We start from the raw sequence: 13,362 nt of genomic DNA on the forward strand, positions 1-13,362 counted from the left end.
CCGTTACATCCCTAGCTGAAAACTCTGCTCAATGTTTTGCTGAATGAGGCAAGCTGATTGGAACGTTGAGTTAATGGCAAGTGGCAACAAAGCCAGCCTGAGACACTCCAGCTGGCTTTGCTGCCGTGGAGAGAAACATGCTAGGAGGAACCAGGTGGAGAAAGATCCTGTTGGCACTTACTCTGTCACATTTCTTTTTTGGCATGGGACAGTGTTTCTCATACAAGTACCACTTAGGGGGTCCACATTTTCCACAATGACAAACGGTGCTTCTTCTAGGGTCACTATGCTAAGATGGTCATCCGCACGCTCCTCACTGTCAGGGTAAAGCTCAGAACGTGGCCACACATAATACTTCATCTTGAGACGCTTGTCCTTCCACCATCCCACCTAAAGCAATGGAAAAACAGAAAGAGATCATTGCTGAAACCATCGCCCCAAATTACAGTCCACATGGTCAGCTGAACTTTGTAGAAATACATGAAAACTGAATGTCTGGATTAGTTAATTTTAAAACTACTCACTAATCCCTGATCCAAAAATGAAGCCGGTCTTAATGAAGCAGCAGCAGCATCCCATTAAAACCCACTGAAACAAAAAGCCCCAGCTGTTTCCCAAAAGACAAGCAACGATGGGGCCAAAAACACATGCATAACCCTCAGGAAGGTGTCACACAAGAAGAGCTCTGTCTCTTATGTCCAAGTCCAACAACAAGAATGGCTCAGAAGTAGATCTCAGTGCTTTGATCAGGTTCATATGGGAGTAGGTGATTATTGAGATTCCCTGGTCTTAGACCAGGCATCCCCAAACTGCAGCCCTCCAGATGTTTTGGCCTACAACTCCCATGATCCCTAGCTAACAGGACCAGTGGTTGGGGAAGATGGGAATTGTAGTCCAAAACATCTGGAGGGCCAAAGTTTGGGGGTGCCTTGTCTTAGACCATTCAGGGCCTGAAACGTCAAAGTCAGCACCTTGAATTTAGAAACAAACTGGTAACCAGTGGAACATCAGAATAATATGATCTAACTTGCAAACTCCATTTAGAACTCTGGGAGCTGCTTTCTCAACCATCTTCAAAGGTAGTGTGCATTACAATAATCTAACCTGAGAGCAACTAGCACACATGGATAAATGGCCATGCCCAGTTTCTCCAGAAATGGGAACAGCTGCAGATTAGCTTGAAGCTTTTAAGAGGATTCCTGGTCATGGTTCATGGTGGGACTGCGCCCTGGACATCCAGGAGCAAAGCTGAATGCTGACGTAACCCCTGCGTCTATGTGAAGTACTTGAATGGGATGTTACCACAGCTAACACCACATTGCAAAGAAAAAGGTTTTCCAGTTCCCTGGCTGAAATATTATTATTATACCTATTATACCTTTAATAAACACCCATTTAAGATTTTGCTACAAAAATGTAGGGAAATAAAATAAAGAAGAATATATTGTTCAGTTTTCTGCAACATATGACAATATTTTAACAGGAAGCTTAAATAAGCTTATTTTTGTGCTACTATGTATGACATTATGAACCTTCATCTTCCATTAATACCCAAAGTAAGTTCCTGGGAACTTGGCATTACCGGTACTGTGTTTTCTAATTTGAGTACTAAACATAGAAAAAATATTTCTTTGAAATTGGTACTGATCCATTCACAATGTGACATATTTAGGACTAATGCTCCTTGAGGTGCAATATTCCCCACAGCAAGTCCAGAATACCTATCAATGATGCTTTCAGACATGAAAAGTCCTGCCTTTGTGCCCATTATTTCCATCACCATTGACACTAATTACTGCCTTGGTTAGCAGATATGAGACAAGAGGGCACAGGCTGAACAAACTCCCCTATATTTTGTGGCTGTGACTCCCTCAACTTCCTCCCACTGGGTTTTGGTCAAGGCAAGGTGAATACGGGAGCAGTGTGGGTGGAAGAATAAAGTGAACTTTGGTTGCTCACTCTTTACCTGCTTTGTGGGCTTTAATTCCTCATGCCTGTCAGTTCACCCTCTTCTACTATTGCATCTGATGTTTTAGTATCACTGAACAAAAGCACTTATTATAGCCTCTTTGGATGTCAAAGGTTATGTCAGTATAATCAAGGATTTTTTGGTATTCTGAATTTAACAGCACCCAGATCATTAAATATTTATTGCTCCTTTAAAAAATAAAAATATCAAATTAAGGTTTTAAAAAGAGAGAGAGAATCCAATGTGGGCTTAGTAAACAAGTTATTTCAAGAAAGGAATAAAAGTCATTCACAGGCATAGTTGACCTGCTCACTCAGGATCCCAAAAGGTTGACAGAGGACTTGAACAGTCCAAGGACTTAGGTCAAATCCATAGGTATTACAAGAACTATGGTAGGTGGGTCTGACATTTTCCTGAGTAGGCACTAAAATACATGGTAGTGTTATGAATTTTGGGTTTGTTTAGAAGCCTAGAAACTCATCTTGGCATATGTGTGCAGTGTGGAATGTGCTGTACAATGTATGGAGTTGATACTAAGTAAAACACTGCTAAAACTTTCAGTTGCTGGTGGAAAGTTTAACCACTTTGATGGACTTCCATGTGCACAAACCTCCATTACAGAATCCCACATGGGTGTCAGGTGCATCTAAACATTTAACCACAGGGGCAACAGGAAGCCCCTATTGGTCTCTTTCATAACAGCACCCAGTTTTAGGTGGTGGGGCTGGTAAGACTCCCTTAGCCCTGACCAATAGTTGGGTCATGTAGATGTTCTACAAAACCACATGGGATATGTTCAAGAATAAGCAAACATATAGTGGAAAACTGCAACTGTTAAATGGTTCTCATGACAGGGGATGCTCCAATCTGCAGTACAAAGGGCGCTCAGAGTCTGTGCTAGCGGCTTTAGGCAAATATGGCAGTGTGTGCAAGTTGACACACTGCAAACAAGGAACTTTGTGTGGCTACAATCTCTTCAAGACATCAGGCAAGCACCTCCTGTTGGCTGAGTGAACATTTAAAGAGCATTTCTGTGTCTTAATGAGGTCTCAGAGTTTAGATGATTAAGGCAACATCCAGTCACCTGTCGACAGCAAACTATCAACTGAAGGAACCCGGAAATAAGTACAGTATTATTAGGCAAAGAGGTTCTGACTGCATGGTTACAATCCTATGTATGCTTACTTGGAAATAAGTGTCTGGAACTGAGAAGGGCTCACTACTGAGGATCTTGGTGTGAGAGACATTCCTTTTCTTTCTTTTTAGTGTATATAAGACATCACGTTATTTTAGATGAGAAAAGCATAGCAAGGACACAACTGCAGCAAACACAGCATTCTACACAGGGCCAGCCCTAAGGCAAGGCTGGGTGGCGCAATGCGCCAGGGCGCCAAGGGATGCCGCGCTGCTGCGCCCGCCAGACAGCCAGGCTGGGAAACGGGGAGGGGGCACCGGAGGGATCTTCGCACCATGGCGCCACGGCGCCAGATATGCTTAAGACAGCCCTGATTCTACAACCTGACAGTTTGCATGCCTATTAGAGGAGTAATGAAATATGAAAAAATCATTCCATTCCAATAAGCCTCATATCAATTGCCCAGAGGGGAGGGAAAGGGAAAGTTGTATGTGTGTGTTGGACCAGGTAAATGCCACTCACAAGTTAACATTTTGTATTTAAATGAACACTTTAGCAATTCTAACGGACAGATTTGAGTCTCTAAATGTAGGCTACAGATATCATGTTAGAAACTCCTTCCTCAGAGAACTAGATCGGAAGAGGATCCCCTTTCGTATTTGAGATGGATAATGCATTTGCATGGATATGAGCATGCATGACTGACTCTTATAAAAACAGGGGAAAGATCTGAGGGGGGGCGGCACTGTGGAAGGGGGGAAATATCAAAAGTAGCATTTAATATTATATGCAATTCGGAGGGTGCAATGTATTACAAAGATGGCACTATTACTAACAGAATTAAAAGTCATATTTTTCAAGGCAAAGTAATTAAAAGCTAAGGCTTCCAATTAAAATAATCATGATAATTCTGAAAGGTTGAACAAACAAAAGGAAAACATTCTGGAATCCCTGCAGATTTTGAGCTAGCAGTACAGCCATGTTACAGCCATGGCTTTCACACTGCACCAGCTCACCTTCTAAGTGGTAACTCCCAGTGCAGTTCTTGGAAGTCACCCTTGTAAACCCGTAAACCTCCTGTTTAGTGAAATACAGCTGGAAATGTCCCCTGTCTGAAACCCTTGAGAGCCCCTTCATTTCGGTGTACAGGTAACGTTCTGACTTGGCGTAATACAGCATAAGATCCCCATGGATCTAGAACTTTGGGGGCTTTGCAAAGAAAGCGGGTTGCCACAACATTTTTAAATATGTTTGACTCATTTCATGCACTTGCACACATTGAATTGGTCTTCTAATTGTTCAATCTGTTTAAATCAATCGTTATCACCCACTGGAAATCTCTAGATGAGCTGACTGAACTGGAACGTACAACGGCAACTGGCCATGTGCTAGATCACTCACCAGACTGGTTCAGTTTGCAAAAAATCCATTTGTGTTTATCTTAATATGTGCAAAAGGAATAACAAGAAGCACCCCAAGTAACTTTATTCATTGCCTGACTCATCCTGAGTACCCTGTTCAGTCAGTCAAGCTATGTTTTATGCAACCCAGTGGATGCTCTGTTTTTAGTTGGAAGCCCCTGTTGGCAGCATCTCTGCTATTCTTTATGTCTCCACTATTAGAGCCACACATCATCAAAGAGGTCAGCATGCAGCAGTTGGAGAAGGAGTATGTAGAAAATCTGTTTACAAACACTTAGGATAATTAATTAACCATGTTGGTCAAAGGAGATTAATATTGGTGGTAGCTTTGCGTGCAGAATTAATTAAAATGAAAAGTGCTCCTTCACAAGCTTCAAGTTCACCTTTCAGCAGCACCTGGCAAAATCTCTCTTTTTCACTACACCTGCAAAACAGGTGATGGTTATTAATGGGCTTTAAATTTTGCAGAACTGGACAGCTACAGAGCTAAAGAGATCGCTGCTTCTTCACATTCACATAGCACCTAATGAAGTGGATCTGCAGGAAATAAATGTCCTTAAGAGGAAATGTCATTATTTAGTTCTCATCTCTCACTTCTTTAAATAAAATAATCACTTCCTAGAAATGCATTCTCCATATCACCCCCGATTGACATTTATGCAACTCTTGCCAATTTGTTTAAAAGACATTAATTATGGGTTTCCTTATTTATTGCTCCATTTGCATGCTTTCTGCAGCTGCTAAAATCATGCCCTCTGACCTAATTAGCCTGAGGAGTTTAACAAGGTAAACTTAAAAAGCTTCTATGTTTAGCACAATGGATCAAATATAGTGGCACAAAAGTGATAAGGACTACAGGAGTCATATGTGGTGCAGCCTTAAATTATTCCTGATGTCTTTTGGTACCTTATGGCAAGCAAGCTCACAAATATTCCTGAAGACAGGCCATGTGGTTTCCCGTTCAGAATGGTAGAATCCTTACAAGTAGTGAAAATTAATAGAGTTTAATTTATAATAAAGGCTTTGTTGACAGCATTCCTATACAGTCATACCTCGGGTTGCAAACATGATCCGTGCGGGAGGCACGTTCGCAAACCGCAGCGTTCACAGCCTAAAGTGCTGCGTCTGCACACGCGTGTGATATGATTCTGCGCATGCACGTGATGTCATTTTGCGCTTCTGCGAATGTGCCAAAACCCGGAAGTAACCCATTCTGGTACTTCCGTGTTCGGCGCGGTCCACAACCCAAAAACGTGCAACCCACAGTGTTCATAACCCGAGGTATGACTGTACTGTGCTATATGCCTTCATGTAGATGTTTTTTTTAAAAGTGATTTTTATTATTTTTCTTACATCAATATAAATCAACTCAAACCGAGCACAAAATTATAAACCAATCCCGTAAATACACAAACTAGATACGCATTCCAGTAAATCCGTTCTGCTGAACTTGACTTCCCCTTTACATCGTTTTGGTTTTATTTGATCAGAATCTCATTTATCTGCTTTTTTCCTTTTTCCACGTTATATCATCATATATAGTCCTATCTTCTATTCATACAATATTTTAACAGTTCAATCAGTTCATAATTCTAGAATTTGGCATCATACAATGAAATGTATTGCAATAGTGCCATTACACTAGAAATCCTGCTTGAAGGCTCCTCATGGACATCTGGTTGGCCACCGTGGGTGCTGGACTAGATGGCCTTTGGAATGATTCCAGCAGAGCTTTTCTTATATACTTAAATAGATTCGCGACAGGCAGAAGCAGGGGCTTCTTCGCACCACATAGAATCATTGTATGGAATTCACTGCTACAAGATGAAATAGTGTCCCCTAACTTCTAATTCCTTTAGACGAGGCTCAGGGCTTAGCCACACTTCTGTTTGACCCGACGCTTTCCTGCAGTTTAGCACTGAATCAGAGCAAACGGCAATTGGGATTTCCTCTCTGACCTGTGCCTAGAAAGCACAAGACAGGTGTCAGAGTTGCCAAGACAACAAAACTATGCCAGACAGCCCCTTGCAGCCATGTAGGTGTGGGAATGTGACCTCACATATGTTCAGTCAGGTTCAGACCAAGATTTAGACCACCTGTGCTCAAGCCATTGATCCTCCTGTTTCATCGCAGGCAGGTGTCACTAGAGCACCAAGTTGACCTATGATGCTTCACAGCAACAGTGTGGGCACTCATGTTGATGCCTTTACACAAAAGTTTCCAGGATTTCAGAGGTTGGACTAGATGACCCTCATGGTCCCTTCCAACTCTACAATTCTATGATTCTATGAATCTCACCATCCCGCAATGTGACAAGAGACTTGGCAGGAGTTGCAGCCTTGCCAGCTGAGAAATCCCCCCCTCCATTCAGGAATCCATCATATTTCATAAGTGCAGGCCATCTCAATAGCTCTCCCTATCCTACAACATAAAGTAATTCAGCCCAAAACTCAAGGTATTAGGGGAAGTGTTTCTAAAAATGCATGTATCAGTGAAAAACCAAACAAAAATGCATTGTATTAGTGGAAATTACCCACAAAAATGTGTAGATTAGTCAAAAGTGCATACAAAAATGAGTGCATTCGAAAAATCTGCACAAAGATGCTCCTGGATTTTCATGAATATATTTTATTTTAAAATTTGCATATTGCTGCAGAAATGCAGATAACTGAATGTAAGATTTGAGAAATGAGAAACTAAGAGAAAATGAAATTCACAACTTTGTCTATTCGTATCAGTGATATTTATACTATATCCTGGCTATGCAAAGCATGCCAGAAAGTATGGGGTTCATGTTTTACAACAGCAGAGAGTTTCTACTGCCGTATGAAACTATCCAATCTCCGAAAGCACAAAAATCTGCATTATACAGGTTTGTCTCTGCACATAGTACGTGTCCAGGCATGTAATTCCTTTCCTAATGATTTTTTTCCTTTGGATTTTCTTCTTGAGCAATATTTTTTGCTGAGCTTTCTTTCCTTTCACTCAAGTTTTTTCAAGCATGTTTTCAGCAGGAAGGGATCTTGCCAATCTACATCACGGCCTGAGAGACAGTTTAGCGCTATTACTGATTAGAAAAGTAATGAATTTACAGGAGAACTATCTAAGATCCACTGACCACTCTGTAAGGCAAAGGCACAGGTTATTTAACTAACAAGCAACCTGGGCAGTTCTGGGATCAGTCACTGCCTTAAAATTGCAGACCAAAGAGAATGGATGTTGAAGGCAGAATGTGGGCAAGGAAGAAAGAAGCATACAGGGTTACAAAAGATTGCTTTTTAAAAAGTTGTTTTTTATGAATAGATCAAGGCCAATAGAAAGATCCACTGTGGGGGGTTCCTGTGGGAATAAGAAATATCTCCCCTCCACCAAAAAATTACTTGCTACAGTGCCACGTTTAGAAAGTGCATTCTTGCTTCTGTTGAGTTTTCAGACAGAAAACGCAGATTTGTTCCAAAAGCACTGTACAGACGGCCTGGGCACCTGACCGTTTTTTTCAGAGTTCTGCAACTGTACATAATCCAGTTTTTTAAAAAATAATTTTTTAAGGCTCACTTATTTATCGTATATATGAAAAGAGCATGTAGCTGGATTGTGCCTACTATTTCTGTGACCTTGGACAAGCTGTTTAACCTCTGCCACTCATTTTCCTCATCTGTAAATTTAGCAATTCTCAGTGCATCAAAGATAATCTAATCAATGTTAATGCATCAAAACAGATGTCTCGGGTGACAATATCCTAATTAACAGCTTCCTTGACTTAAGAAGGTAGCACTGTGCGTTCCTATTAGTGGCAAGAAGTTCTCAGCATTAGTTTTTAAAAATACATTTCTAGCTTCTTGCTTTTTTTCAGATAATATATTGAAATAGTGGTGGCAGTGTGTCTTAATCGATCAGAATCAGGAAGGCAACTAGTATGCATTGAAAGTATTTTTTCTTTGATTTCAAATTTCACATCATCTAAGCCTATTTCATGGTTCTGAGAGACTTAGCACATGCTTTAAGCATTTTCTACCAGAAGAGTTCTGGGTCTCATGCTCACTCGAGGGAAGAGGAAAACTTGGGAATCATTTCACAAAGCTGACTTCTTTGTTTGGCACTACGTGCTTGAGTGAGCAAGCTTTTTACAGTTGCAGTTAAGTGTATGCCTGTGTCACAGAACTGCTCCCTCTCATACATTTTCTTGGAGGCTTGACTTAAATCATTCCTCTGGGTCTGCCTCAAAGATAAGTAGCTGCTACTCACTTCACCCTGGTAAGAAGCACCTGGGAAAGGCTACACTTCAAGGCAGGCCTTAGACCTCTAGTCTCTCTGGGCACGGAGTCTTTTCCACCTCTCCCACCTCTCTCTATCCCGCTCCTCTTAAATCAGGATTGAACACGATGTTTAGGCATAGGGGCAGGGCAAGAGTGAGCTTCCAGCAGCACACCAGTCTAGATCATGCTCTTGCTGTCATGCTAACATTTTATTGAAATGTTTCTGATTGTATACATGAAGAAACAATTCCCCCCACACCCATTTAGCTCCTCCCTCCTTCATTCATAGCATGGATACACCAAACACTTTTGATTCTTCCCCGCCCGCCCCCCATTTCCTTGTCTGATAAACAACTGCGGTATTATGGTATGGTGGCGGCAGCAGCAATGGCAGGGCCTGTTTTGCCTCAAGTGGTTAAATGGAACATGCCACCCCTGCTTTCAGATTTCCTCAAGCAGAGAGTGTGAGTACTGTATTCAGGAGGGGAGCCAGGACTTCCAGCTTGTCCTTTGCCCAGATCTCAGTAATCTATACCAGGTATAGCACCTCATCCATGATCAAATCATGGAAGATAAATGTTTGATAATGAGCCAACCTGGCAGATGATCAGTGTCTCAATATAATATCCAACATTCATGACCACATTTGCAAATATTACATATCACTTGTATAGTCCACCCTAATCACATGTCCATTTCTTGGTTGCTGATTTTAGTGATGGTACCTATTTTACAGGATATGGAATCAAAGCACAAAATCTCTCCATGTTCTGACTAGTCCGATTTTGAAGTGCTCTTTATCCAGTCCCATTTTCTCACCTCTAATATTCTATTCATTTTGGAGTGTGCTTTCCTCCCTTTTCTTTTAACATTTTAAATCTGACAGCACATCTACCTTTTCATCAATCTATAATGACCACCTTTGTCACCATCCACAAATCCTACCATGTACACTTCCCACAAATAAGGCAAACAGTTTCCCCCCAGGCCCTCCTCTTTCACATCTATTTGCTACAATAAATAATCTGCACAGCCCATTGACTTTGTATCAGGCACTCAACAATCTAGATAAACATTTGCTATTACTCAAAATAAAAAACTCTCCCAAATGTTTTAAGCAATACACAACAAACATGAGAGAAGAGAATGTGTACAGATAGCATGCAAAGTGCTGAACGAGGGCAACAAGGCACAAAGGCGAAAGGAAAGGCTACAGAGGAGTGCTGGCTCAAGGACATCCAATATGTCTGTGAAAGAATCAGTAAACTGATCATCTCCTGAATATTCTAGGAACTGCCATTTCCAAGTTGAAATTCCATGCATGGTATTATCCAAAAGTGCAGTATGTCTACCAGCTGTGGCCTTATCCATCTATGCAGAGCACATACATTTTGGGGAGATGTAGCCTGCATATGTGGCTTGACACATATATTGCCAAAGAGAAGTATGTACATTCCGGAGTTCAAATATATTTGCATTTATAAATGTCTTTAAAGTTCTCTTTGCTTATTTGATAACCAATACCTGCCAAGTGTTTGATATCCCATTTTCAACGTATCTGATATCTTACGGTATTTAGAGTTTGGCATACAACAACAAACTGGAGACTGAAGCTGGAAGGCACAAATCTCACTCCAGAAACTAAGCGGAACAAATGTTCAGTCTATGTGACATGGAACTGAATGTGCCAAACATGGAGAAGTTATCTGTGAAAGTTACCTCTTAAATTGCAGAGGACTATATATACTTCCCCATAAAAAGAAGTTCATGAAGAGCAAAAGAAAACTGGCTGGCATCATACTATATGGCTCTCTGCACCCTGTTCAGAACTAACAGAGAGATACAACAGATTGCAAGTCCCTCCTCAGAACATGACATCTCACATGGTGTGAGCCTCTTCACATTTAGTCAGAAGTAAGTCTTAAGTAAGTATGCAGCCTTAGACAATGAAACTTGGATTTGGCTGGAAGGGAATGCTAGCCAGGACTTTACCGACGTGGATACAGATAGAATGCAGATAGGTGCTGACAAATTACTGAATGATGTCTTAAACAGTCAAAAAGCATTCCCTTAAATGCTAACCAGCAACTACGTAGCTAACCAGACACTGTCCAAGTCTAAATTACTTTTTGAATTTTGAGTCCACATTTAAGAATTTAAATCCAAATTCATAAATTTGAAATTAACAGATTTTGCAAGTCAACATTGAAAGAAAAAACAGCTCAGATACTTTTTAAAAAAAATCCTGCAGCATTAAAAAAAAAACCCCAGAAGAGAATAAATAGTTTACAGTGGTACCTCGGTTTATGAACACAATTGGTTCCGGAAGTCTGTTCATAAACTGAAGCGTTCATAAACTGAAGCGAACTTTCCCATTGAAAGTAATGGAAAGTGGATTAATCCGTTCCAGACGGGTCCGCGGAGTACTTAAACTGAAGCGTTCATAAACTGAAGCATGGGTGTAATTGGTTCCGGAAGTCTGTTCATAAACTGAAGCGTTCATAAACTGAAGCAAACTTTCCCATTGAAAGTAATGGAAAATGAATTAATCCGTTCCAGATGGGTCCGCGGCGTTCATAAACCGAAAATTCATAAACCGAGGTGTTCATAAACCGAGGTTCCACTGTATATGCTGTGTTTAATTGCTAATGTCAGAGAGACAGAAAGTGATGGATGAGAATGAATGGATGCCAAAGATAAAGACTGTATAGGAGGATAACAGTTTAATAGCTGTTGTAAAGAGTTGCCTACCTAAACATTTGAAACTCCAAGAGGTTGTTATGGAAACATCAAGTTCCACCAAAAAAAAATCAAAAAATCAAAATCCTGCTGATAGAAATGATCTCCCCCCCCTTTTATCCCCATCACATGGGAGCAGAAACTTTTTTCTTTAGTGCAGAATATTCCAGCAGAAGACTCCTACATAGTCAATGCACTGAGAACAGTTTCCTCAGGGGTGGCCTGTGGGGACTAATCTTGGGAGCAAAACAAGAGGAAGCAAAAGAGGTCAGAGTTTTGTTGGCAGAGGGAGTGGATTTCAGTGCAGCATCTTGCTAAGGGGCAAGAAAAACACGAGCCTTTTTTACAGGTAAATGTCAACATACAAAAAATTGCTCCAAAATCTATGCATATATACAAATATGCCAGAAAAAGACTCATACTGAGTGAAGACACCAGTTATAGATTTACAGAAGTTGAACACTTTGAAGGTCAAATCTGTTTAGTCATAGATGGTTCTTTTCACTTAACCATTCATCAGTATTAGAATTTTTCAGCCCAACAAGCTAAAACAGTTTGCAGATATATAAAATACACAGAGTCTTGCGTAAGCTATAGATACAGCCAAGCAGAATGTTCTCCCAGGCTATGAGGAACCATGTGCTGCTGGGAAGTTAAGTTCCCCAAGGTTTGCATTAAAAATTAGATATGATGTATGACCTAAGTGTTCATAACCTCTACAAAGGTAATGCAAAGGCAAATGTTCCGTCTGTTCTTTGTCAGTTTTGCTAAAATGTTACTAATATGCAAGGGAAGCCAAAGAGCAGAACTAATTAATTACTGAAATGCAACTTGTTTGTACATCTGGGAGTTCTCTGCTCAGGAGTAAAATATTTGGGGCACTCTCCAACCAAAAGAAAGTGCATTTACCGGTAATTCTCATAGCATTTAGTGAGAGATTTAAGCAAGTGCTCAGCTCTTCTCCATTGTCATCAATGAGACAAATGTTTGAGTGTGGATGTCTTTTATGTATGTAGTGGATCTACAAAGCATTACAATTCTTTAATCATGCACACTTGGTTTTATTTTTATTCTGCTAAGAGACACAAGGGCCCAGTCATTAAGTAAGAAATACCATTCATTCCTTTCTCTGATATGCATCCTTTGGTTAACTTTGGATATTACTTACGTAATTACTTTATATCAGCCTACATAAGAAATAAGCAGATGTCAAGAGATAGACAAACTGTATCATAAGAACATAAGAAGGCCTTGCTGGCCAATCTAGTCCAGCATCCTGTTCTCATGGTGGCCAACCAGATGTCCATGGGAAACCTCAGGCCTGTAGAAGAGCATGTCTGAATCCTGGGCTAGGAGTCTCATTAGTGCAGTGATGACCAAACTTGGCCCTCCAGATGTTTTAGGACTACAATTCCCATCATGCCTGACCACTGGTCCTGTTAGCCAAGGATGATGGGAGTTGTAGTCCCAAAACAGCTGGAGGACCAAGTTTGGCCATCACTGTGTTAGAGTAAAGTAATAAACTCAAAAATAAAGCTCCCTTTCTCAAGCTCTGGGAGGAAGACCTTTCATTGCCTACAGACAGCCACCCAATCTTAAACAACTCCTCACCCACAATAATACAAACACCAGACTTAACATGGACACTGGCACCAGAGCCTGCAATAAACCCAGATGCCAACTTTGCTGCCACATACACCCGGACAACACCATTACTGGCCCCAACAACATCCAACATACCATCTCAGGACTATTTAATTGCTCATCCTCTAACATTGTGTATGCCATCAAATGCCAACAGTGCCCTTCAGCTCTCTATATTGGACAAACAGGCCAAACCCT

The 13,362-nt window shown here is 40.9% G+C and overlaps 1 protein-coding gene across 1 annotated transcript in view; it reads right to left on the reverse strand.

The window, feature by feature from the left end:
• Positions 1 to 13,362, reverse strand: part of GRIN2B (glutamate ionotropic receptor NMDA type subunit 2B) — a 207,938-nt gene that overhangs the window by 40,818 nt on the left and 153,758 nt on the right. Inside the window, exon 4 of the mRNA XM_088652051.1 lies at positions 182 to 390. Within this exon, the coding sequence (XP_088508177.1) occupies positions 182 to 390 (209 nt within the window). The remainder of the gene's footprint in view (positions 1 to 181; positions 391 to 13,362) is intronic.

The sequence above is a fragment of the Zootoca vivipara genome, chromosome 9, assembly GCF_965207765.1.
Source record: "Zootoca vivipara chromosome 9, rZooViv2.hap1.1, whole genome shotgun sequence".
NCBI classification, from domain to species: domain Eukaryota; kingdom Metazoa; phylum Chordata; class Lepidosauria; order Squamata; family Lacertidae; genus Zootoca; species Zootoca vivipara.